The 27,259-nt window shown below is 42.3% G+C and overlaps 1 protein-coding gene across 1 annotated transcript in view; it reads right to left on the reverse strand.

Moving 5' to 3' along the window:
- Positions 1 to 1,937: 1,937 nt before the first annotated feature.
- Positions 1,938 to 27,259, reverse strand: part of CDH20 (cadherin 20) — a 118,412-nt gene continuing 93,090 nt past the window's right edge. The window contains exons 6-12 of the mRNA XM_058031460.1: positions 25,310 to 25,497; positions 20,470 to 20,723; positions 16,969 to 17,105; positions 14,370 to 14,491; positions 12,333 to 12,450; positions 4,962 to 5,213; positions 1,938 to 3,549 (exon numbers count right to left, since the gene is read on the reverse strand). Of these exons, the coding sequence (XP_057887443.1) occupies positions 3,050 to 3,549; positions 4,962 to 5,213; positions 12,333 to 12,450; positions 14,370 to 14,491; positions 16,969 to 17,105; positions 20,470 to 20,723; positions 25,310 to 25,497 (1,571 nt within the window). The 3' untranslated portion in view covers positions 1,938 to 3,049. The remainder of the gene's footprint in view (positions 3,550 to 4,961; positions 5,214 to 12,332; positions 12,451 to 14,369; positions 14,492 to 16,968; positions 17,106 to 20,469; positions 20,724 to 25,309; positions 25,498 to 27,259) is intronic.

Below are 27,259 nucleotides of genomic sequence, written 5' to 3' on the forward strand. Positions count from 1 at the left end.
GATAGAGGCAAGTGTTGTTTGTTGGCATAGAGATTTCACAGACTGCAGAAACACTGTCACCTGTTCCATAAAATGGAAAAAAAGGTGCCAGGCTGCCAAGTGCCTACTAAACACCAGCTGGTAAGTGTCGCAACATCAAGCTGTGCAGCTATTGACTGTGATCACAAGTGGAGGCAAACCTGAGGACAATCAGAGAGCCTAATGCTGCCATGCAGCTTAGGAAGGTGGGTTATGAATTCCCCTGTGGCATGAGTGCAAGGCCCTGGCAGAAGGGCTGCTTTCCATAATGGGGGATACACACCCTGGCAAGCTGCTCCTGGCTGCTGCACAGCCTGTCTGGCAGAGACCACATCTGGAGGCTTCTGTGGACTCAAAACAGACCGTCAGGCAGCTCATCCTGGCGTAACTCTCATGCAGGAGGTTGAAGGCAGTGTGATGCTGGACTGTACTTTTACACCCCATCCTCCCACTCTGCCTACTATAGGAGATTTAAACCATCATGGAATCAAGATATGAAGAACAATCTAGAGGCTTTTTTGTTACTGTAGACTGTGACTACTGGGAGAGACAGTAATTGTCTGAAAATACCAAATCATAGCTCTGTGGAGGGACAAGGTCATCTATGTGCATTGCAGGCTTGTATGGGGTACACGCCTTATACTTCCCCTGGAAGGCTTTCAGCAATGAGTCTACTGATGCCTAGAAAAACTGCCTAGAAAGGTAACAGAGCTTTAACAGCTGAGGCTTTAAGAAGAAAGAGGCATCTGCTTAAAATATGTAAAACTATTGTTTAGATCAGACAGGGAAGTGGTGGAATAGATGTCCTCCTGCCTGTGTTCTGTGGTATCTGTCATGGCAGGAGGCAAGGAAGCTCTCAGACTTGCAGCAGCAGCTTTGTGTCCTTTAGACTACTTCGTGTCCTTTAGACTACTTCCTTGATCATGATGGCTGCAGTTCTAATTGAATGTTTTAAAATCAATATGACATGTGAGGGTGAGTGTTACAGTATGGGTAAAAGAATCACTATCAAATAATTATCAGTGCTCTTTCTGCAATGGTATAAAGCATGTTCAGGTGATAAGCAGAACCCTTGGCATACTATTTGTGAAGGCCCAGATTTTCATCACATCAGATTAACAAGAAAGAAGTCACTAAAACCTTTTTTCCTTGGTGGGTGCATAGCTCTCCAGGGATGCGTGGCATTGTGTGAGTATATGGAAACAAGGCTCCTGCCTTAAATTGGTGCAACCTAACATTAGCAAAGGACAGACTGCAATGTTTTGTGCACATCTACAACAGGAACTGAGCACGGCACGCCCATAGTGGAAGTGTGGTAGCTGGATGGTTACGTGCACTGTGTGTGCACATCTATTTTCTGGGCAACTGGAGGTGTAGAGAGTCCTTAGCTAGAAATAAACCTGCAAATTCCGTTGCAGACTGTTCTGCTTTCAGAGGCCTTTTGCCACTTTCCATGAAACTTGTGTTAGTGTAATTTCCCTAGCTCTTCTCATTTACACATGCAAACACCTGGGCACAAAACTGACTGCAGAGTAAGAATAAATAGGTATTTTATCTTAGTCTGTCATGGCTCTGAAGGCATGGGACTTGTCAGGGCTGTGTAACTGGTTTCCAAGCCTATCAATGCCCCGGCCTTACTGTTTCAAAAAAATCAAGCAAGACTTTTTTTTGACTTCATCATGATTTGATTAGAAAAGTAACTAGTCTGGTGGGCTGTACTTGGGCAGATTCACTGCTAAGGGCAATGTCCAAGTGAACAATGATAAAAGAAGCAGACAATCTGCTCACTTTTGCAGACTGAAGCTTTGTCTCCTTGACACGATGCTGATGAACCATTTTTTCTTGATGCTCAAAGCATGTCAAGCTGCAGAGAAGCACTAACTGCTGCGTGCAAAGTAGTCAATAAATTGCCATCAGACTTTCCCTTCTGTTTAACTTTTATTAAAAGAGGTGCTAAGGTACTGTACTGTATGCAGTACATCATATTTATTACCAAAATTAACAAATATACAAAACTTATACATGTAATTTTCTTACATCCATTTATTTGTCTATAATACTGCATTTGTTCAAGTAGGTTATCTACAGTATGTAAACATCCCTTGGATTGACCTCACACAGATTAGGAAAGCCCATCTAACCCATGTAGTTACCAAATATAGCTTTTTCTTATTTTAAAATTTATTTGGCTTTCATTGGTAGAATCTAATCTTCACATTTGGCACATGGAAGAGACATCTACAGTGCAAAAGAGGCAGATTTTCTGGTTTTGTTCTGAGCAGTTTAGCAGAGTCATGGTTTTAAAGAGTCAAGAAATAAATTTACACAAACTTGATAGGAGATGGATTAGTGTTAATGCCAGTGACTCACAGATCAGCCACTAAACTAGAGCAGAAATTCAAAGCCTCTTCCCCAGCCCTCTCAGTCACGTGGGAAAAGAACCTCCAACCTCAGCCTTGTTTCTAAAGGATTAAAAAACAGCTCTGTTAGCAACAGAGGGAGGAGTTTAGTTTACAAGGAGCCCTCTGAGATTCCAGTTTCAATTTTCTGCTTTGTGGATTTTTTTCTTTTGTTAGCAAGCAATTCTTTTCTGTTTTAATGGGGAAAGAAATGACCAGTGGGAAGCAACTCTTCTGTGGGTTGGAGATTACAGTTGGAGTTTATAGATCTTTGAACCCTGATGTATAGAGCTCAGTAAGCTGCCATGTACAAAGGGGAGAGAAAGGAAGAGAGAGAGAGAGAGAGAGAGAGAGAGAGAGAGAGCAATGCTGTGGAGCTCCCCAATTTTGCTGTAAGAACCAGGAAAAAACTTCCTTCCTTCTCTTTCTTATAGTTTCAAAAATGTGACTTAATTTAACTGAGTAAAGCTGATCCAGAGAGACTTTCATTCACACCCTTCTTCCCATTCTCATCCAAGCACTGTATTGCTATTTTTTCATGAGGCCTCACCCATGTCCGTGGAAGCATCTGATGAGAATGGACCGAACTGGACACCGTTTCACATGGAAAGCCCTCTGCCATTCCTCTTCTGTTACCACAGAACCCCACTGCTGTCCGTGGCCCCGTACATCTCAGCCAGCTTCTTGAAGCGCGGCCCCCAGTCCGTCAGGTAGTCGTAGCTCTGGTCTGAGTCTGTCGTCACGGACTGTAAGGAGCTGAGCGACTCGGCCACCGAGCCGTTCCCTTCAAACATGTAGGTCTGCAGGGAGTCGAAGGGAGGTGCCCACAGGTCCATGTCAGCTTCGTACAGCTTGGCGAGCACGTAGTTGTGGACGTTGTTGTCCATGATGCACGCCTGAGGCACGTATCGGGAGAGGCTCTCTATCTCAGGGAGCATGTCCTGCCGGTTCTTCACCACCAGCTGGGCCTCCCGCGGGTTCCACATGGCGGCGATGTCGAAGGCCTCCGTGTCCTCCTCCCCACCGCCCTCGTCATCATACCTGACGATGTTCTCGTGGATGTTCTCCTCCTCGTCGATGATGTACGGCTGCTTCCGCTGGCGCCGCATGGAGAGGATGAGGAGCACCAGCACTGCGGGAACCAAGCAAGACACAGGGCTGTCAGCAAGGAAACAGGTCTTGCTGGGGCTTCAGACTTTCCTCGGCCCCACTTTCCCCTGGGTGAGCCCAACTAGCCCCTTGGATTTAAAGAGCTGTGGTGTTTGCAAGCTGAGGGGTGTAGAAATCTCTCTCTCTCACACCCCAGTCAAAACTGGTAGCTTGAGGTCCTGCTAATCTGTCCCCTTCCTCACCTGAATTCTTAACTCCTGGTGACACAGGACATGGATATCTAGTGGTGGTTGCCTCTTTTAAGCTAGCCGGCTCAGAGGTCAGTAACAGTTTATCTGCAGCAGCAGTGCCATAGAGATATTTTGCTTTCTGCTCTGTGGGTGGGTTTTGCAGCCTGCTTTGGTGATGCCTCTTGAGCTGGCCACTGCATGTGACAGAGATGGATGGTCCTAAGGCACCACCGTGATATGTCTGCCTACACAGCAAAATGCAGAGCTAGCCCTTAGTCTGCTGTAAGAATTTTTTTGTTTATCTGCAAGCCTCCTGCAGTGCTGCAGTGCTGGTGCTCCTCACCCCCGCTGTGCTTATTAGCATGGGGAAAAGTGGTTGTACAGGCACCAGAGCCCTTTTCTTTTGAAAATGTGCTTGGTGACTTGGTGACTATTTCCAGAGTTAGAAAAGATTTTGGATACTGAAATTTGGAGCAAATGTATCTAGGCTCCTTTGAACAGCCAGAACTGAGGCCCTTTAAAACAATTTTTCCTGTATCTTACTACACTGTTCCTCAAACTGGGTCCTTTGAAACTTCAGAGAATGTGTGTTTTGAGCTAGTATATCATGATTTGAGAGAGTGAACAAGGGAACTGAAGTTCTTTTGGTATCAACAGCTAACAGGGGACATAGGATGTCTGGGCAAGGAAAGCATGAAATTTAATTGTGGAGACAGAACTCATGCAAGACCCTCAGCCCCTTTACTGCAGCACAGGCACCATTTAAATGTAGAGTCACAAGGAAAAAGGATGGAGGTGGGGATATCTCTCTCCTAGACAAGAAATGGAACTGGGCTTACCACTACTGTTTCCTGTGGATCAGGATGAGAAACTAACCCGCCCCAAGCCACAGCTCTCAATACTTCCCACTGCCATACCCTTGCAGGAAAGCATGGCCATATCAGACATCCTAGCACTTTGGGCATCTGGCAGAAATATTTGCAGGCAATACCTTTTCCCCCATTCCTACAGTCCAGATCCTGAAACCATATGCAGCTGACTACACCATGGGGTCCTTGATTTGGCCCTTTAGGCATGCATGCATCTACATATATCGGTATACACAGATATATGTGTGTGTGTTTGGGTCCTACACCTTCGGTGCATCAGCACCATGGCCAGAACCGAGAAGTCTGTCCCTCCCAGGAAGAAGTGCAGACTTTACCCAGCAGGACGAAGATGCAGGCGAGGATGGCGATGAGGGCCCCTCGGCTGAGGCTGACAGGCAGGACGTAGGCCTCGGCGTTGCAGGACATCACCACGCCCTCCTGGTCGCAGCTGCACACGTGCACGGTCAGTGTGCCCGTGCTGCTCAGCACCGGGCGCCCGTTGTCGCTGATCAGGATGGGCAGGTAGAAGGTGCTCTGCTCGTTTTGTCTGAAGCCAGAGCGCCGTGTCAAAATCCACGCTGTATTGTCTAGGGGCAGGGAGTAAACAGAGAGGATGGCTTATAGGCAGAGCAAATACATTCAGCAGAGAAATAATGTTTACAAAAAACCAGCCTTGGAGCCACATCCATTTTTTCTTCTCTCTTCTTTTTTTTTTTTTTAATTAGTTAATCACTAATAATTTTGCCACTCCTTCCCCTCTTCCAGTATCTTCTCAGGCCATAGATCCAAACCTGAGAGGCATACACACATTAGGAATTGCCTTTACCCCTTGTGATATAAGATGCCCAGAGCAAACTCACAGTATTCAGATTTCAGAGGCCAAGACAGAAATGAGCAATTGAAGGCAACTTGTTGTTCCTGTTTGCTTATGCTCAGCAGCTTTTCTAGGTCTCAGACACTGCCACCATTTTGGAGATGCTGGCATATAACCTTTGTCGACATGTGATGGTACTCTGTGGTTTTTGATACATGGCATGACCATCTGCTTGAGGCAACAAGGGGACAAAGGAAAAAACCCAGCTTGCTACCCTAAAGCAGCAGCGAGTTGAAAATTCGCAACTAAACATTTTTTTCTGTGAAGTACATGCAATTTCTTTAGTACTTCTGCCATAGAAAAAAGCCAGAATGCTTTGTGTTGTCGTCAGAATTATTCTGCTTTGATTTGACCATTCTGCTTCATTTAGTGTGACTGCCTGTTTTTATAAGAACTTAAATCAAAAGGAATCAAAATGATGCTGCTGACAAAAATAGTAAAAGAGTGACCTAACATCCAGTTGCTGTTGGCCATTTCAGGGGAAATTCCTACCTTTGGGGCTTTTTCCTTCATATTCAACATGCTTTTTAAAATGTCAACATTTACCAGTGGCATTTGAATTCCTTTCTATCTCCTCCCTCAAATTTCTCAGTATGTGCACCAAGTTTCCTAATCTAAAAAAGTGGAAAAAAAGTGAAAAATGGATTCAGGAGCTTGTTCTCAATTCTCATCTCAGGATGCCAAAGCAGAACTCTTTGGAGAGGACTGTTGATTTTTTCAGTGCTTTTGGAAAGTGCAGGACTGAATGTCTCCAGTGTGAACTGAGTCACCAAAGAGACTAAAGAAACTTGCATGAAAATTGTCCTTTCTTACAAACATGTCTGCAAGGCTAGGGCCAAGAAAGATTACTGGGGAACAGTACAGGTACTTCTTCTCTTTGGCAGACCTACAAGCTCTGATTCTCTGCACTGATGCTGTGGCAGTTTTTGGGAAATTATCTTCATGCAGTTTCTTTTACTACTTAGTTTTATTTCCTGTTCCCTTGGTTCAAAAGAGGTCACACAGTCTGGCCATCTGCATCTCCAGGTTGTTACCAATGTACATTTGCTATGCTTGAAAATGCAGGATGCTGATCAGCTGTCCCAGGTGGATTGGCACAATGGGATTGCTGCCTGGAAAAGGCAACAAACCTTCTGATCACAGGTAGACTCTGAAAAAACCTAAAATATTAACATAGAAGTGTTCAATTTCCTCATTATTCCTCTGTCCGTTCCCTGCTAAGATTTAAATCTTGGCTGATTTTTTTTTCAGTGTAGATACTCAGGTTACATGCAGATAAATTCAGCTATATGATCTGCTGTAGTCTAGACATCAAAAATGATTTAATGGCTTGTTGAAGGGAAATCAGGATCTTCAACTCCATGTACAGCCAACTATGGAATACAGGCAAACTCAAGCTAGATTAGCCAGATTTGTCTCCTAGACTAAAACTATGGCCCAAATTACAAACTCTGTGCCTCTAATCTTATGGCATCAGAGAATACAGGCACACCTAAGTATTGAGATGTCAGGTTCCACAGTTTGTGAGATCAATTTAAATTTGTGACATGTTTTTAAAAAGAATCTCAGGGTCTTTTTTCTTGCACGTCAATGACATTTCAAGCTTTTACTCTAAAACCATAAAATTCTGAAGTGTGCTACGTGTCTGCATGCAAATATATAGTGATTTGTAGTGTCTTGTTAAATCATGCGGTCCTAAGAGCTGGAGCTTCGAGGAAAAAGCACCAGGTGCAAGATAAAATCCAAAAGTTGCTTAAAACTGATTATGTGTCAGTGTTTACTGATTTCACCTTTGATATGCAGTGCAGCTCTGAGTGTGTGCAGTGGGTATGGACAGACATAGGTAGATATCTTCCTCGGAACAAACAATAGGACAAGAGAAAATAGCCTCAAGTTGTGCTAGGGGAGGCTTGGATATTAGGAATAATTTCTTCTCTGAACGGATGGTCAGGCTTTGGAGAAGGCTGTCCGGGGAAGTGTTTGAGTCACCGTCTCTGGAGACATTCAAAAGATGTGTAGATGGGGCACTTAGGGCTATGGTTTAGTGGGGGACTCAGAAGCATTAGATTAACAGTTGGACTCAATGATTTTGAAGGCCTTTTCCAACCTAAATGGCTCCACGATTCAGGAATGTGTCCCAAAGCTCATCAGAGAGCAGTACCCCGTGCCTCCCATGGCTTCTGGGCAAAGGGAATGCTGTGGACAGGAGCCCTTGCCTGCTCAAGCCTTTCCCTTCTCTCTACTGGGGCACATACAAGTGCTTTTTCTCCCTTGGGCTGTTTATGTGCCCTCTATATGTGCTCCACAGCTATTAATATCACACCTTTTCATCACTGGGCCAGTTTTGGCATGAGGAAAAGCAGCCCAAAGGCAGAAAGTGGCAAAGTGCTTTTATGCTCTGTCAATGAAAATACTTGAGTCACCCTAACTGGAGTAATTTGGTTGTATTTCTCTTTCCTGGGTGAAAGATTCACTTTCTTTAAACTGACTTACACTAGAAGTCACAGCTTCTATTCAGGTGCAAACCTTCATTTCATGTAAAATTGCTCTTTGTGAGGGAAAAAAAGATTAATTATTCTGAGCTGGTCGTACTTTGCCTGCAAAAGAAGTCACAAGCTGTTGACAGAAGCTGAGCAAAATCAGGTAGTGAGAGATCTCAAGGGTTTTTAACGACTCTTTTCAGGCCAAAACCAAGTTTCTATAATCTAATATTGAAAGATATATATGTATAAATACCTCTGCTGTGATGCCCTGACCATATCATCCAGGTCTTAAATGTTCTTGGTAATTAAATTCTCTTTGTAACTCCCACGATTACATTCTGGGCCTTTTGCTTCATTTTGCTTTGTACTAGGCAGGCATCCAAATCATCCCTAAAGAATTGTTCTACCTGTTACTCTGCAAGTGAAATGCACTGGTGCCAAAGCTTGTTGTGTGACTCATCAAAAGCCAATGTGATTTGACGTGCTAGCGCAGTGCAAAGGACGAGCTGGAATGTGATGCAGCATGGCAGAAACTGAAATACACAATTTTATTCCAAATTTGATATCTGCTAAGCCCCAGCCATCAAGAGAAGAGGGCTTGTGAGGACATGAAAGCCCTATTATATTAAAAAAGAACAAGCAGGCCTGATAAGAATGCACAATATTTTTCCTCTCAGCATCCAGCCCAGCAACTTTGGCTCGTGGAGGGTGGCTGGCAGCACTTAGCTCCAGCACTGAGCAGAGATGCTGAAGGTTGCAGCATGGCTGGTTCCACATTTGTGTGAAAACTGAACTTCCCACAGGCCTGCAGGCTGGTGTCTTCATGAGAACAAGCCAGGGAGCACCATCTTCCTGCAGCTTTCTGCCTCTCTGGAAAAGATGTACTTCTCTGGAGAGGTCAGGGGAGTTAACCACTGTGTAGGTCCCAACCTTGAGATCAGAGCTAACCACTGCTCTTCTCACAAGAAAGGCTTGGTTTCTTTCTGCACAAACCTGTAGAAGAACTGGGGATGATTAGCCTGACAATTCTGTTAGACTTTAAAACCTGATTGTAGTAATTATGAAGAGCTAGGAATAATATAAATTAATATTCCACCAGGAGTGGGAGAAAGAACACAAGGAAGCAGGCAAACTAGACACCACTGAGTTGGGGAAAGAGTCAAACCTTTCCTTGAGGATTTTCAGCTCACTGCTTACATGTGTGAAGTAAACCACAGATTTAGGGAAGGGAGAAATAGCTAAAAATTTTTCCCAGGAGAAATTTAATTGTGATGCAAAAGACTGCCAGGATACTATGCCTGGGTGGGTATGACAGATCCTGATTGTGCACCTATTATAAGAGGCTTCTGTCTTCAACAGTTCCTGGCTCCCAAAGATGGAGGGCAGTGATTAAAGCTCAACAGAAGATAAGCTCAGAGCTTAATCTAGAAATGCAGTAAACTTATTTTGTAGCTCGTTCTTACAGCAAACCTCTCTTTCTAACTTATTCCCAGCATAGTCTCACCTGGAAGAGGGTGGAAGGAGGATGTCTTGCCAATGCCCTACAGCAGACAGCGAAGAGATGGCAGACTCCAGCTCAATTCCCTGCTTCATCACATTTATCCTATAAGGCCTTGAGAAGCCATTTGTGCCCAGATTGTTGCAGCTACTTAACATGTCTATTTCTCATTGATTTTACTGAACTCAAAGAGAATCCAGCATGTAAGTAGCTTAATTTCTCCTTGCCCCAGATCCCCATCTATAAAGGAGAACAATAGGATTTCTCTGTCTGCTGAAGATATGCAAAGGATGAATAGTCTGAAGAAGTTCTCAGAGACCAAAATTACAAGGGCCAAAAAAAAATGTAAAACAGCTCATCAGAATGCAAACTGTGATCTATCTGTTGCTCAGTATAAATCAAGGTTTTAATTGTTGCCAAGGAGGCTCCATGTCTTGCAGTTTCTCTTACTGCTATATTGGACAACCAAGTAATCAGCACAATTGCTAATCCTAACAGCGCCTTCCCGCAGCCTGGGAAGCATTCCTGTCTCATGTTTATGGGCACAGGCTGTGACTAGCAAAGCGTGTTCTGCTTCTTGTCTAGCCACCCTGTGACAAACAGTGCAGCTACCCCCTCTGTGCCCAAGTTACATGATTTATATAGCTCTTAGTGGCCCCTAGATGAAAATATAAGCATAAATTACTTTTACTGAAATGACTACTGCTCTCCAAATTGCTGAGGCAGTAAATAAACCCTTAATCATAGAGTCATAAGATATGCTGTGTTATAGGGGACCCTTCAGGATGAGTCCAACTCCTGGCCCTGCACAGGATACACCAAGAGTCACACTGTGTGCCTGAGAACTTTGCCCAAGGGCTTCTTGAACTGAAACAGGTTTTGGTGCTGTGACCACTTCCCTGGGGAGCCTTTCCAGTGCTCATACAGCCTCTGGGTGAAAAACCTCTTCCTCATATACTTCCCTGACTTAGTTTCACGCTGTTTTGTCAAGTCCTGTCTGGTCACCAGAGAGAAGAGATCAGTACCTGCCCCTCTGCTTCCCCTCACATGGAAATGGTAGAGTGCAATGAGGTCTCCCCTCAGTCTTCTCCAGGATGAAGAGATAAGTGACCCCAGCTGCACCCTATACAGCTTCCCCTAAAATGCTTCACCATCCTCATGGCCCTTCTTTTGGATGCTCTCTAATAGCTTAATATTCTTCTTATGCTATGGTTTACTATGTGGATCATTCAAATAGTCAGTGGTTTGATACTTATAATTTTTATTTCAAATTTGTAACTAATAGTACCTTAAGCTTCTTGTGATATATACATATATATATATACACACACGCATATATATATACATATATATATATATATATATATATACGGAAAACTGGTATTTTATAGAGAGTGGGAAGCACAGCCATTTAGTCACTGCTGTCACTATAAATTATTGCAAACATGGCCTGAGACAGAAAAAGTGCATCTGATGCTGGGAGTTTTGCGAGTTTCTTTTTTTAGAACAATGCCTTGAGGTTGAAATGAGCTTTCTTTGCCAAATGCTTTAGCGATAGTTGTGTTATATTTGTTCATTTATTTTGGCAATAAATACTCACAGATAAAAAAGACAAGGAGAGAAAGAAGGGGATAAAAATGCAAGAAATTGTGTGGGGAGCCTTCATGGACACTACAGAGAAAAATACTTTTGGGATGAAAGAGCATGCTGTGGAGGAGTGCTCCAGACACTGCAAGTACCATGTTTTAGGACATGTTTGGTAAGTGAATGCATGGGATTCTTTATAAGCCTTTCTGTTGCTCTTTGATATGCCTGGAGTGGCCCAGATAGCGGCTTATGTTAGTAAGTGTGGCAAGCAGCGTGTGGGAGCAAGGCTGGGCTTGGAGGCTGGCCATAGATGCTGCAGGTGGCCAGTCTTTCTCCCCAGTTATCCTGGATTTGCTTGCTGATCCGTGGTACTTTACACACTAAACTCATACAACCCAGCCCCTCAGTACTGACTTTCCAAGCTCTGCACCAGGTCACTCAAGGTCATCCCTCTTTCCTAATGAAGGCTGGTGTGGGCGTGATTTTAGCCATGGAAATCATCTATCAACAGCAGTCATGCAAAGGCCTGCTACGGCAGGAATTTCCTGCAGGCTCCAAAACCACCAAAGCTTTCCCAAAAGAATCAAATTCCACTGGTTAAAATGCTCAAATTCCAGTGATTTGCCATGAGTCTTCCCACTGGTGTTTCAGTTTCTACTTAGGTCATCTTACACAGATCTTTAGCTGTACACCAATTTACTTCCCCAAGGGTCTGCGAGTCCTCCCTACTTCCCTCTTTCTCTAGGGAAATGAGGATGTGCAAGGAGAAAGAAAAAAGAGCTTGGGGGAAAAGACTGAAACAGTACAAAGACCTTCCTTTTTTCTGTGCCTGGGAGAAAACATGAAGAGTACAAAAAAAAAAAAAAAAAAAAAAGAGCAATGTAATTCCCTTCAGATTTGTCTTCTAGTTCCAGTTACTATCCTACCTTTAAGCATCTCCTTTTGAGCAAATGCAATTTCCACTCCGATAATCCGAGATGCCTGCAGCCTGACCAAAAGACCTGAATTTGCACAAAACACTGGCACATTTCCTCGAAAAAGGAAAAGGAGCCTATTGCTAGAGAATATTTATAGAGAAGAAAATATCCTATAACCTTCAAGTGTATTAAGTAATATGTCATTTTATTATTGCCTTTAAGGAGCAGGTGTCACTTGGTATTATTTGAAATGGCAATCTTATCACCCACTGTAAGTCACAGCTTCTCAAGTCCAATTCAGGCATTAGAAATTAGAGTAGCTAACTGTCTGTGTCCACTCTGATTACCTTGATTGTCCCTTAGAGTAAAGTTGGGGTTGTTGGCTGCCTCTGGAGCCAGGCTGTAGTAGAAGTGCTGACCCTCCTGTGGGTCATCCTTGTCGATGGCACTCACTGTCTGGATCAGCTACAAAACACAAGAGAAAAGTAGAAATGGGTGAGAAGCAAAATATTTATAATATAAATAACAATCAAACTGATAACAGGTATTTTATATCTATAAATATAGGCAACTGGAGCGTTTCCATAAAATTGCTTTCCAGAGGTACAATCTTCTGTCAAGAAGAGACTCAAAAGTTTGCAGGGGTCATCTGTTTTTCTGTGGTCATGCACATCACTTTTAAACAATGGAAGAGCTATTTGGTTTACCTTAAATAACACATGCTTTCCTGTCATGCATCCCTATCTTCTGTTGCACATTTCTTTTTGTCTTTTGGAGGCCCAGGTTTTTCAGAAGATTTATTGTGCATTAGAGAGCTTGTAAGAAAGCTCATACTTACTTTCAGCTTCATTATGCAGGTAGAAAAGGACTTCAGGTTGATTATTTTGCCACTCTTTTAGTTTTAAATCAATAAAATTCTTCCCAAGATGTCAGTGGAAATGAGAGAAAAGCCAACCATGCAGAATGCATATGTAATAAATAACACCAAACTAAAGAAACGAAGACAATGCTAAATCCAGAAAGAGGTTTGTTACTTCACTTATAGAGGCTTTGTAAAGTAGGTCTAACAGCTTGAAGCACAATGAGCACTGTCTGAATAAACGTTCTGGCATCTTTTTGGACAAGGAATAAATCTTCACCTGGATTTTTTAACTTGAAAGTTATTTTGAGATTCAAAGGCAAATGTCAGACCCATAAAGGCTCTTTCACCACGTTAAAACTGATTTCAGAACTTTTTAAAATGTGGTAATAGAATTTAGTGTTCCCTGTTGAAGGAAGTAGTCCAGGTTAGCATTCATAATAATATTGAACTTAAACAGCTTATTACCTAGGACACTCACCCTTCAAAACCAGGAAAAACGGTCTAGGCAGTGACTTCTATTGCCTATATTACTAAAAAGCTCTGTAAACTGGTGAGATGAAAATTTCCTATACATGACAGTTGTAAGTTGTAAGAACAGTTACCCCAGCAGTGAGCAGCTATTTCATTCTGTTTCACACAGCTGGGAGAAGCTTCTGCAAACACACAGTGATACTACTTGTATAATTTTTCCTTCACAGATCATGAGAGGTGTGTCTGTGTGTTTATGTGCTATTTAAGCTAGTCAGCTGTGCATGAGGAGGCAGCAGTCCCCACCGTGGACGCTGGTGGTGGAGCAAGAAGAGGCTCCCCACAAACAATCAGCAGCAGAACTTGCAGCAGGTCCAGCCAGGGAGAGCTCACATCTGTCTCTGGCACTGGTGACCTTGTTCAAAGGCTTTGATGGGGTTTTGGAAGGGAGAGGAGAAGAATCTTCACCGCTTGCTTGAAGCTGATCCTTTAGAGTGCGTGCAACGGGAAGTTTGTGTTGCTTTTGACTGTCTGTGGTCTCCCGTTTACAGCAGAACATATTCTGCTTGGCACCCCTTTGAACCTGATGTAGTGAGTTATGTCCAGCTCCCATAAGTCCAGGTGTGCTTAAGGCTCTTTAAACATTTAGTAGTAAGACTTGTCTGTCACACGTGGCCTGAGCTGGTTCTGTGGCACTTCTAATAACACTTCTCCTCTCTTTGATGCTGCTACAGGACACACTGGCTGTTTGCCTGCTGGCACATGCCTAAGGGAAGGCTTTATTTCAGCTATGAAATGTATTGTGCAGTGAGCCTAGAATCTACTTTGGGAGAATAAAAGAAATGTGGGAGAAACAGAAGAGATACTCTATGTGATGCTCCTTCCAGTGGGATATGCTTGCCTTTGGAATGAAGCACAGACAGCTGCTGATAAGAGTTCAGATGAAATGTGTGAGTAGCTGAGCCCTCTTCCCAACACTCACCCTTCCTGGCATGCTGCCTCCATGTAGGACAGCATACCCTTCCCAACCCCTGGGGGTGCAAGCATTTCTCACCTGGCCTGCTTTGGCATTTTCACAAACAAAAGCTTCATAAAATCTCGCAAACTCTGGCGCGTTATCGTTCACATCCAGGACTTTCACTGTCACAGAGACGCTGCCCACCTGTGAGGGGTTATCTGGAACAAGAAGGTTTAATGTAAGGAAAGGCAGAATGTGGGAAGGGGAAGAGGCTGCTCCTCACTTGGCTCAAGAGGTAAATCAGGTTTTCCACTACTAGCTTGTGTTAAGCACATTTTCCCATTGGGAACTGTGGTGACTTGGGTATTGTGTGACTCAGAGTGAAGCTGCAAATGCTGCTCTCTGTCTAGCCTGACTTCCCATTTAATCACAAATTTTACAAACAAAGCAATTCTGTAAAAGACTTCAACCTGGTTCAGTCCAATGAATTATTTCTACAGCAAATGTTTTAGACAATGCCCCATTTTTTTTTATTGTCCTTCAACCGGGCAATACTCTTTGTTGAGCCTCCCTACTGATAGCATGAATTTGGAAGGTACTTTTTTAAGGACAGACTTGTTATTTAGAACTTGTTAAAAATGGCAGTTTCTATCTCCAGTTCAGAGATGGTTTTGCTCAAAATTTATGTTCCTTGAACTCAAAAATAGTGTCAAGTCTTTGATACTTTGTACAGAGAGGTTTAAAATGTAATAACACATGAAATTGAACAGAAAAGCTTTCAGTGAAGCTTAAAATTGCAATGAAAATTTTACATTCTGCATGACATCATTTGTGATGTTTCTGTCCCACTGGTGCATTAACTTTCTTTGTCAGTAAATCTGTACATCTTTTCGCATATCTTCACAAATTCCAAACTAAGTGGCTACAGAATAATTTGTTTTTCTTACTGTTCTTGTCTGCCTCAAATCGTCTTTCCCCCCCTCATTTAATGATAAAATAAAACTGTAATCAGAAAGAAAAAAATGTTAAGGGATCAGAAGAAGTGCAAAAATCAAGAAAAATTTTTAATATTAGTATTTCATCTTCTTTTCAGCTGTAGCATTTTGTACATTTACCTCCAAATATATCTCCCTTTATAGCAAGAAATGATGTATTCATATAAACAATAGAGAGTTTGCATAAACTCTGGAATTTTTATTAAATGTTCAGTGTACTGCAGTTCACAACATGTGTTGCATTGTGTCATTCAGATAATCCTCAAACTATGTTGTTTCTCCCTAATTTGTAATGTAATCCTTCAGCTTCCCACATATGCATACATACATCTTGCTAACACACCTGTTGTTGTGGCAGGTGAGTTCATACTCTTAGAAATAATTGATCTAACCTTTAGGGCTATTCAGGAGTGCAGAGCTATGAAATTTTTGAAACTATTCACTAAATTAAAATGCACATGTACAGAGCAAAACTGACAGAGGATTAATGGAAAGGGAACAAAGGAAGATGTGCCTTCCTATTGCTCTCACCCTCAATGCTGCTACAGGGGCAGCTTTTACAGACTCATGGTATTGCAATGGCCATTGGTGGCTGAAAATAAAAGTAGTGTCAAAACAGATGGGGGTGAAATCCCATTGTCTCAACCACTTTCACTACTTAAAAGGGCACAGAAAGGCATCATGTGCTGGAACAGCCTGCAAATATGTGGCAGAGTAACTCCAACTCTTGTGAAATATTTCCCCTGCTTTCAAGCTGGCTGATTGCAATTTGGGCAAACTTGTTGAAACTTTGTTCCTCTCAAAGTGCTCCATATCTCTGGCACAGGCTAGATGTGCAGGAAGCTTTCTGAGACACAAGGAATGACTCAGCTATTGGCACCAAGCTGCAGAAAAGCTGCTGCCCCTCACAGATGAACTGAGATCTTGAGCAAAAGCTATGTGAATGGAAGGAATTTCAGGTGAAGACTATGTGAACCTTTTCTTTGCTTATATGTCTGAAGCTCCTTTATGAAGCTCATATCTGTGAGCATTTCAAACTCAGCTAAATTTTTTATACTGACACAATGAAATGAGCATCTCCTTCTTCTCACAGCCTTGAAAAATACCCGGCACAGATGAATCCTGGTCTGAGTTTTAGCTCATTGTAAAACCCAAAAGCATAATGAGTTCAGCATACTCAAAGATACCAAGGCACTCTGGCCCAAATTATTTATGTAGCAAGCAGATGGCGATGTCATTTACTTGCTGCTGAACCAGAGCAGATTTCAACTAGTGACCTAGCAGTGTAGGATCACTGCTGCCTACCCATCCCTGCACCACTCAATCCTCCCAGGCAGGACTGGGAGCTCTAGCAGCTGTGCAGCCTTTGCAGTATTTTCTTTAGCCTGGCTTTCTGAAGTGAGAGAGCTCTGCCAGAAACACATCAGGAGGAGTTTTAAATAAATCCCTGGAATGCTAATGAGTTGAAAAAGAAGGACTCTGCATTTAATTGCCATCCTCTATGCCTCCCACCACCCTGTGAAAATGAGCATAAAAAAATAAATAAAATGCAGTATTTGCTGGTTGATGTCAGAGGAGCAATTCACTTAATGCGCCTTCCCACTCGGTGCATAACAATATGTGAACTTTGAATTCACGCCCCTCAGCCTGCTTTGTCTGCTGTATCTCTTTAGTCTGTGTCCAGTCTGCATTCTCCTTACTCAGCTCCATGGCCAGCACAGTGATGTTGTGCCAAGAAATGTCCTCCCGGTCAAGAGGTCTTGCGGTCATCAGTGCTCCCGATGTTATGTCGACATAAAAGAACCGTCCCGGATCACTGCTCCTGTCAATCGAGTATCTGCAAGAACACAAACGAAAAATATTATGCAACCCTTGTGAAAACTGTGTGTTACAGCCACCAAAGTATCCCAGCAATGGGGACAGTGTCGTACAAAGCAGATCCACATTCTTCCACAACCCAGTTATGTTCTCCTTCGACTTGCATAGGTCCAGAGTGAGATGCTGGAAAAAGTTCATGTGGCTAATGCCATTTAACAGTTGGTACTTGAATGAAGCTGGAAGACAGGAAGATTTAGAGGAAGAAGCCTCAAAGTAAGGCACAGAACAGTGCAGGAACATCTGCTTTACAGAGAAAATCTGCCAGTGAGGAGTATAATTTTTTTTCTGAGAGAACTAATTATGCCCTGTCTCTAGGCAAATTCAGACAGGATGAAAATGGCTTCAGATCAGCTCATTCTCTGAGCCCTTAGGTTGATGAGGAGGAACCATTCCCTTCCTTTTCTTCTGTATTCTCTCCTTCTTGAGGGGAATAAACTCCACCTGCATCCTGAAGCATGTCACTGATGGAGCTGTGTCAGCACAAGGGGGATGTGCGCCTTTCTCACAGCATCCAGTCAGAGAAAACAGCTCCTTCTGTGAGGCTGATTCATTGTAGTTACTGAACCTTCCTGACCAATGTTGTGTCAGTTCAGTGCTGGGAACCAGCTTCCTGCCCCTGTGAGTGGGGGAATGTGGTGATGCCTGCAGGCCAGAAAACCTGGGCAGGGAGGCAGCTGATGGACAGAGGTCACTGCAGTACTCGATCAGAGGGACGATTTCTCAGGGTGGGTAAAATACTCAGTATCCTTCACAGGCATTGCCTTGCTCTTACAGGCACTTTGTGCAAGCTGCCTTCCCAGCTGACTGCTAGCATGGCAAGGGATACTTTGGCCAAAGCCACACACAGGCCTAGGTAAATGTCACAGCCTAGAACAGAGACCAGACTTTCTGTCCTTTTTGTTGGTACTTTCATCAGAGTGGATGGGAATTGAAAGCATTAGTCACAACAGAAACTGAACAGGGCTTATTCTTCTGAATTTTCTCCTTTCAGCATGAATGCATTCACTGGAACAAGCATGTCAGCCTTTTCTTTACATAGGGACTTATTAAACCAGGATATAAAACACTATTGAGATATGTTGTTGGGAAATTCCTTTACACTCTTTTTCAGAACAATCAAAGAGGAAGGGATGGCAGGTTTGTATCCCTTTCCTTCCCAGTCCTTCCTAACTCTTCATCAATAAAAAGATTCCTCAGGCATTTGATTTATTTAGACAATGAGTGTTCCTATATTTTGATATAATAATTATTCTTGTATGAGTGCTATAAAAATAATTTCTCTGACATTTTAAGGCCAATGAGTATCTGAAATTGACTATAGCCTTGTGATTAGTGGTTCAAAAATAAGCACCGGTGTCAAGAGGCACAGGTGGATTTTTTCTAGATTCTCCAGCTAAGTTCTCTTGTTAAGTGTACCTGCTCCTGCACACTTGTTTCCACTGTACTATTTAGATAATCTTCCTGAATCATTTAACAACAATCATGGCATATTTCCAGCCATCAGAATTTCACAGTGTGGGAGCCAGGTACTGGATGCATGGAAAGTGAGGATTTGAGCCAGGTCACAGTGTAAATTTCAGATGGATTTCAGCTTGTGCAACATAGTAAATCTTTGGGATTATTGTCTTTTTTAGCTTGCCTTGCCCTGTGCAAAGTGAATTCAGCTTAAAACGTTGCCAGGCTGATACTGCACGGAGTTGGAATGAATGGAGGAGACCACAGAAAAGGCAAGAACTAATTCTGACTATCTGCATTTTAGACAGCACTACAAATGGTATTTATTATTACTTTTTAAATCTGTTCCTTTACCTCAACATGGGGGAAAAGGAGGGGAGGAATGAGGGAAGAAAGGGCAGTGGAAAAGGAGGAAGGGGGGGAGAAAAGAGGAAGGAAGTTGTCAAAGAACAGAGTTACAAAAGAGTCTGTGCATATTTACAACTTTTTTTTTTTAAAAAAACGTATCTTTGTTGATGGATTCTGTGGTTTATAGAGTGTTGTTCATCAAGGGCAGAGCTTCAGTCACTGCAAAGCTCTGAAACAACTAAGAAAAAACTCATTAAAAATAACAATGATCAATTCTACCCTCTGATAGTCCTCAGAATTATTCTTATACTATTTTAAGCAGATTAGCAGAGAGCTGTTTGCATTGCAGGGTTTAGATGATGCTAGACAGTATTCAATCAGCAAAATAGGATGCAAATGGAAAAAAGTTTAGAGTAATGAAATTGTGATGCAGACAGTATAATAGTTTTACTGAGGAATTTGAGGCAATGTCATGAGAAGTATGATAACCTTATAATGTAGACAGAAAAGATAGGTATATTAAAGTAGCAGAGATGAAAAAAAATAATTAGACCAGCAACACAGAGTACTATACCATTAAGAAGAACAGGCTTTGTGTCTGCTCAGATCTTCTAGCTGAAGCCCACAGGATTGCTCATTTAGATTTTACTTTTTTTCAAAAAATCCTAGTACTCAATGTTTCAACTCCCTCCTGTATTTCCCAGGACTGTTCCTGAACACAGGCATGTCAGAAGCTAGGCCAATGCATGGGTAGTCAAACAGCAGCTCAACACCTGAAACTCTCAGATGAGAGGAGCAGCCAACCTCCTGGGACAATCAAAGTGCCTGCACTAGTAGGTAGTGAAAATTTCTGTGTGGGCTGGCCTTGGACAAGAGCACTCTCCTCTGATAAATGGGGCTGGCAGTGGCCGGCAGCCACTATGGAAGAGAGTGCTGTGATCACACAAATCTGCTCCTTTGGCTCCTTGCTGAGTTGCACCTATGAAGCTCCCATGATTGTAAATGCACCTTTATCTTTCTTACTGCCTTATGGGAATATCTAACTCTGCATCTTTGACCAGACACTAGATAATTTAACAGTTCTTGTATATTTATTAGCATGCATTCACTCTACTCCAAAAGTAGTTGTGTGTTTTAGCTTATTGACAAGTGCAAACTTTGAAAGAGAATGGGGAAAAAAGAGAAGCAAGTTGATCCCCTTGCCATCAGGATGGCAGTGGGTTTTCAGCAACGCTGTCAGGTTTTGTGCCAGCACAGGGAAGATTCTGAGGTTTGTTTTTAATGTCAGGACATGCCTGACCAGCTCATTGCAAGGCTTGATGCTGATGTCTTCCACACCACAGAACAGGGAGAGCTCCTGCATCGCTTTGACAGAGTCCTCAGTGTGTGAGGTCTGGTTTGTCAAACCCACTGATGACCACTACTGGCTGGAAAGAAAGAATCCCTCTTACTCACCACTGCCCCACCAACCAGATGTGTTAAGGACTGCTCGTGGGGCAGCACACAAAGAGAGGACAGACCTGATGGAGTTGTTGGTCACGTCTGGGTCCTTGGCAGAAATGATCTGTATGGTGGTCCCAATCTCCACATCCTCGGGCACTTCCACAAAGTAGATGCTGGGCTCGAACACAGGAGGCTCATCCACGTCCTCCACACTGATGTGGACAGTGGTGGTGTCACGGAAGGGACCCAGGTTCAGGAACCGCATTTCCAGGTGAGGGTTGGCACCTTCTACCTTCAAGGTGTAGCTTTTCTTGCTCTCAAAACTTAAAGGCTGAGGAGAAAAAATTAAATCTACCATCAGGCACACCAAGCCATATCATTATTACTTTTAATTTCAAGGGCAACAAAGATAAATATTTGCAGATGCAGAAAAAGCTTTGAAAGACAGTAGTATTAGAAATGGCACTGTATGCGTTTTCAGTCCTTAATTTGATAGTTGAGCTGAAAAGGCCGGGAGAAATACTTGCAGATCACTTCAAAAGACATACTCTTTCATTCTTCTTGCTAAAATGAAAATATAAACAGCCACCCTGCCACTGCATCATGATTCACACAACCTGTTTCATGCCACTCTGAGGAAAATACATGAAGAAACAGACAGTAATAGGAGTACCTGAAAATAAGGTAAGGCAGTTGGTTCCTCAAAAATGGGCCCAGTGGCAGGAACAAGGATGCTCACACAGGAGGTAGAGGTCCCAGTTAGCATCCTCTTTTTTCTCCTGAGGACACCAGAGTCTTATCTCCAAGATCCCTGGTTGCCAAGCTGGTAAGGGGCTCCAGTGGGAGCAGGGAACATGGTCAGCCTCCCTTTCAAGTTCTTGTTCCAGTTTTTATCCATAATCCATCCTTCCTAGAAGTGAGGTTTTTTCACCTCCTCCTTTCAGTAAGTATCCTAAACATGGGTTCACCATCCAGGTGTAATGAGTGCTAGGATTTGAATCTGCTCCCTGCCTAGAGAATAGATTAATTTCAAAGTGGTTTAATTATAAAATATCCCTGATATCTTCCTCTGGGGACTTTTGCACTTCATATGAAATGTGAAATATTAAAAACTCAAGTATTATTTGAGGCAGGGAGTGAGAATGGTCTCTTTTTCCCTTTTCCCTCTTCCCTTTTCTTTCCTTTCTGAGACAATGGATAAAGGGGGCCAGCTTACTCTGTTAGTAGTTACCTGAATTTGATTTCCTATCTAGATAAAACTACTTATTTGGTATACATGGATATAGAAGTAACTAATGCTGACGCTGAACCTCTCAATAAATAACATTTTCATCTCCCTTCCATCTTCTTTTCACAGATCCCTGAAGAAAATAAGGTATCTCCAAAACCTTAGATCTGAATGAAAATTTCCATATTTAATGTGCTACTTACCAGTCTTGGTAAGAGATTACAGTAAGGATTTAACAAACCAGAATAACAGTATGGAAGGGTCAGTCCAAAATATAAAAAAATGCCACCAGATGAAGTACAGTTCACAGAGGATACAGTTATGCTTCTCAAATTGCATTCAGAAGTTGCTAGCAATTGCAGTGTGGTTAAATGGTCACAACCCTTTACTTGGATAATCTGAGCAGGTCTGATGCTGAAAACCAGCACAGTGAATTCCCTCAGCTTGCACAGATTCTGAGCAAGACAAATCTTGTACCAGGAAAGAAATGGCTAATCTCAGGGTCACCCAGTGGGGCATACCCCTCTTTGCTATATGAGTAATTTTCAAAAAGAGCGGCTTTATATGGACATAAGGATTTGAGCCTCATGTGTGGAATTGCCACACACAGCAGCAGTTCATTTCGACTGCAGTAAGATATCTGCTGTTCCCATCCAATCCCTTTGCTTCTTCTTTTCAGCTCTTTCTATTTGAAGACCAATCACCAGACTGACACATGGAGATGGGAAGCAAAATAAAAGAGAAGGAGGATGCCAACGCCATTGGAAGTCAAAGGTACAAAGATCATGACTGTGGCAGTAAATTTATCCTTTGCCAGTCATAACCCATTTCTTTTCTGCCCTGCTCAATGGAGCAGCTGGCCCTGTTCTGCAGCCATGAGGTGTGTATTAGTTTAAGCAGCATCAGCAGAAGATTTCCATGCTCAGGCATGGGCCTCAAAACACCTCCTGGATCCAACCAAGCCTTCAGTACTTGTCTGCTGCCCCAACAGCTTCCTCCTTCAGAAGTGGACATGTTACAGTGACATATGAAAGCTCATGCTTTCACAGTAAATTACCAGTACTGATGTCCTGCATAGGAATGCCTGACTAAAGACTGGCATTCTTGAAATTATAAAACTGAAGATCACTCAGCATTTAGTACATAAGAGTGAGGAATGAAGACTGGAATGGGAACAGGTTTCTGTGCTGGGGACGTGATGGTCCAGTATTGCTGGAGATGCTGCTCAGTGAGTGAGGCAGTACAAACTGTGCAGTCTGTGGCAGCAGCTACAAGCAGGTGATCTGAAACCTGCTCTAGCTGCCTTTAGCTCCACCTGGTACATCAGCAACTACTGCAGGCATAGCACTTGTCAGCTAGGGTTTGGTGAGGTCTACAAATGTAATATCCCTGGCTGCAGAGTCATTATTGTCTACCAGTTGCATATTTATGAGCTGTAAAAATAGCAGTAAGATATTCACAGGACCAAGCTACACTTATTGTCCATCTGGCTGGGAATGTGCAATGCAAAGGTGCCTAAACATATACTAAGAAAGAATTGAATTGTTTCCCATGTGAAGAAAACTGCATGAGAAACACTGCGTGTACACTAAAAAGCTAAGATATAAAAAAGCAGTTAAATCACAGACTTAACAGCTGTAAAACCCAATTACATTATTAAAACACATAATCACCTAGATCAAGTTAGAAAAATGAGAAAAATCAGACAAGTGTGCTAGACCACTGCATTTTTGATGTTCCTGTTCGCCTTCATTGTCAAAGATGACTTTACCTCCCATTTCTCTCCTGTGCTAATGCCTCAGCACACTGTCCCTCTCATCAGACTTCTCTCCCATGGGTGCATTCAAACTTCTTCCCAATGCTGGTCCCATGGAGAGGGCAGGCAAGCTACCTTCTCCTGTGAACTTAGCATGCTGCAAAACACAGCCAAGAGGAGAGGCAGCCCATGGAAAGCTCTCCTTGTCCTTGTCCTTCTGGCCCTGCTGACACAGGCACTGAGAGGGGGCACCATGCAGGGGGGAATTTGGCAAGACCCACTGTGAGAAAGTGTTGATCAGGCAATGTCAGGGAAGGAAGGCAGGACAGGACAGGGTTCTCCTGTGTGCTGTGCTGGCTGGGTTACCCAGCACCCTGCCTTCCATGGGCAGTGCAGAAGGGAAGGCAGGGAGAAGAGGAAAGTAGGGTGAGCATCAGTATCCCAGGCAGGCAGCCTGGAAGGTACTGTAAATCTTCAGGAGGTGCTCAACATTTTGTGGGATTAGTAGGCTGTGATAAGTAGCCACAACACCACAAGCAGCAGTCTTGCCAGTAACTGTAAGTTCTGGCTTTCTGATGCCTGTGTTAGAAGTGCTAATTATTTTGCTTGGGAAATCTGTCAAGAAAAATTAAAGGGGAAGTTTCGCTTATTTTTAAAAAGAATTCATTCTTGGTTTAGAAATTCTCTCTTCCCTCTCCTCCCATTTTGATATCTTTTTATATGGACACCAGCTGAATTTGTTTTGGAAGGGATTCAAAGGACAACAATCCCAGTATTGATAATCACAGCATTACATAAAGCTAGAGACATACATAAAATATTACGAATGTTTATGTACAGTAGGTGGATTGAGCAATATGCACCTGATGCCAGTATATATCTGGTATGATTGATACCATATATTTTATAACTCCTCTGGACATACAAGAAAATGTAGCAAAACTGTATTCATAATAACAAAGGTCAAGCTTATTGGCACATTTGCTCAAAAGAAACTATTTTCTTTCATTGATAAATGAGTGGAAAATTACATTGGAGTTTGCATTCAGCATCTATTTCATTCCAGAAGATATGCTTAACTTTAGGGACTAATATGCACAAAAAAAAAAAGCTGGGGAAAGGTGACCATAAATACATGCTTAAATGCTTTGCTGTAGGGCTTAGAGGCTTGCAAGGTCAAAGCTCTCCCCTGTATTGTTCCATTTTAGTGCACAATTTAATCCCAGGCCATTTAAATGGAAACTATACTTCCTTATTAGTACACTAGAGATGCTTAGGCAGAAATATGGTTACAATTTCATAACCTAGAAACAGAGTTGAACTTCTAACATTTATGTACGATTGTAGAATAAATATCCCATAGCGGGGAGCCTAAGCAAAATACTCAATGCCTTCCTGCATAGCCTGTGGTACAGAGTACCAGCAGTTTCACAGCTGCCATTTTAGAGACAGCTTCCTCTAGACTAATTAGCATTTATGGATCTTCAAGCAGCAATTAAAAAAAAAATAAACACTGCCTGGGTTTTATTGGTTTATAAATAATTCCAAGGCATGCTTTATTATTGTTTGTGGAACACCACAGTGAAAAATATGTACAGTTCAAATGCAAATATTGATCTAATTTCTTGCATTGTAGGATAATTAAGCTACAGAGAATATTTAAATAGATAAATAAGGAGTCAGAGCATTCCTTTGGTGGGAAAAGACATGTTTATGTTAATGATGTTCCCACTTTATAAAATTTGTTCTTAGGAATGCAGTCTGCTTTCATATTTTAGCAATAAATGTTAAAGAAATTGTGTTTTACAGCCAGAAAGGGGCTACTGTCACATAATGGGAACCAAGTTACTGCAGGCATAGGGAATATTCCACACATAAAATGTAACCCGGAGAGTTAGCCATATAAATCACTATAAAAAGGAAACTTTTTTACCTTTCTTACAGTGATGATGCCAACTTGGTAATTAGGATCAGTGTTAATATCAAAGACATCCAGTCCATCTCCATCCACAAGGCTGTATTTCATCTCTGCATTAATGCCTTCGTCCAGGTCTTTAGCAACCACGCGGCCCACGGTGGAGCTGATGGGAGCAGACTCCAGCACACTCATCTGATAATGCTCTGGCACAAGCAGCACACAGGGAGAGAGGGGAAAAACAGGCTGTGAGGAGGAACCAAAAAAACTGCAAAACAATGCAGTGGATCAGGGAGGCCACAACACTGCATGGCCTGCAGAGAGTCTTTAGCACCTGTGCCAAAGTTGTGACTGCTACGTGATTTCCTTTAAAAGCCACAGCCCAGCTAAATTTCCTGGGGAAGTTTTATTTAGGTGTTTGTTATAGCAACAAGTTTGTTGAATGGGTTTTTTTAAAAACAGCAATACATCTGAAGATAGGAACTTCAACTAGAAAAATAGGGCAATTAGCACCAGTGCTGTTGCAGCCATGATATAAAGCAGGATATGTAACAGATTTAATAGGACAGGTATCCTTTTATTTGAACAGTTTGTACAGCAGGAATAAACAAGTTTTGAGCAACACAAATCCTTTCTCAAGTCCCTTCAAAATTCTTTTCAGCCCTGAGGAAGGAATTTACCAGTTATTCTATTAAAATGTATTGCCTCTCCCTACAAATACTGTCTTGACCACATTTGTTGCATTGCTATTTTGCTTAACAGCAAGAGTGGGGAAAGAACAACCTGCTATTTTAAAAGTGTATTTTGAAAATATAAATGCTGTACCTAAAATACTTCTCTGGCATCATGCTTTACTTTCAAACCTTCCTTGCTGCACCCCCTCTGTTGACTGCATCAACTTTAGAAGGCTATTCTAAGCTTTAGAAGGCAGAATAACACCAAGGACGGGGTTTGATGAATTGTAATTTTTCTTAATCAAGAGTTTGATATCAGTTATAATTCATGCCACTTTGAAAACACAGCTGGCAATGGCGTGCTCAAGAAGTTGCTCTAGCAGAAGAAAAGTGGAAGTTGAGAGTTCTTGCTGATCCTAGTGGAATACTTTGATTTACCAGTGCAACATGCAGTAACAGATGGAGAAGAAGAATACCATCAAAAAGAACTGCGGGAGTTTGCATTACTCAGCTAAATGAGAAAAACGTCAAAACCAAAATGGCCTGACATTGATTTACACCACTAAAAGAATCCATTTTCTTTAAAAATCCCAAATTACATCCCTTGGAAGATTTAGTCCAATCAAAACTGAAAAGCTTCTTTCAAAATTTTAATGGCAATATAGAATTATGTAAATGAATGTGATAAAAAATCTTATTAACAAAGAGCAAAATATTGCAAATCTTGTTTTGAAGTTCACTTTTGTAAATACAAAGTTGTGTTTCTGGTAAGAGTGGAGCTGCCTATTTTTGCATCCATTAAGTATGGCTGTTACATATCTTAGGGTTTAACTGTATATTGCCAAGGTTTAGATGAACCTTTCCTGGAGAACAGCCTGTGTGACAACCCACTCCACACTGGCAGCACAGCTCCCAGATGCTCCCCTGCTGTGGCCTGGCTGGAGTGTTGAATGAATTATCTTTCAACTTCCAGCACCACCACATGTCCCTGATTTGAGAGACATCCTCTGGAGATAAGATGAAAAGGCAATCAGAGTAGCAATTAGTAGCCAAAGGCAATGGCCATGAGCAGTCTAAAAACAAAAGTTCTCCTTCCTGCCTTTTTCTGTAAATTAATTTCCCATCCTTAAAAAAAAAAAGTGTTGCTTTTGATAATTTTGGAGGTCAGAAACTTTTTCTGCAAGGCAAGGTGTTGAATAACTCCTTTTGACATTTTTTTTAAGGAGAGTTCCATATCAAATCTGAAATTCTGCCCATCTCTAGTTGTCACTATCCTGAGTTTGAAAATGGCTGT

This window comes from Melospiza georgiana, chromosome 1, assembly GCF_028018845.1.
Source record: "Melospiza georgiana isolate bMelGeo1 chromosome 1, bMelGeo1.pri, whole genome shotgun sequence".
NCBI lineage: Eukaryota > Metazoa > Chordata > Aves > Passeriformes > Passerellidae > Melospiza > Melospiza georgiana.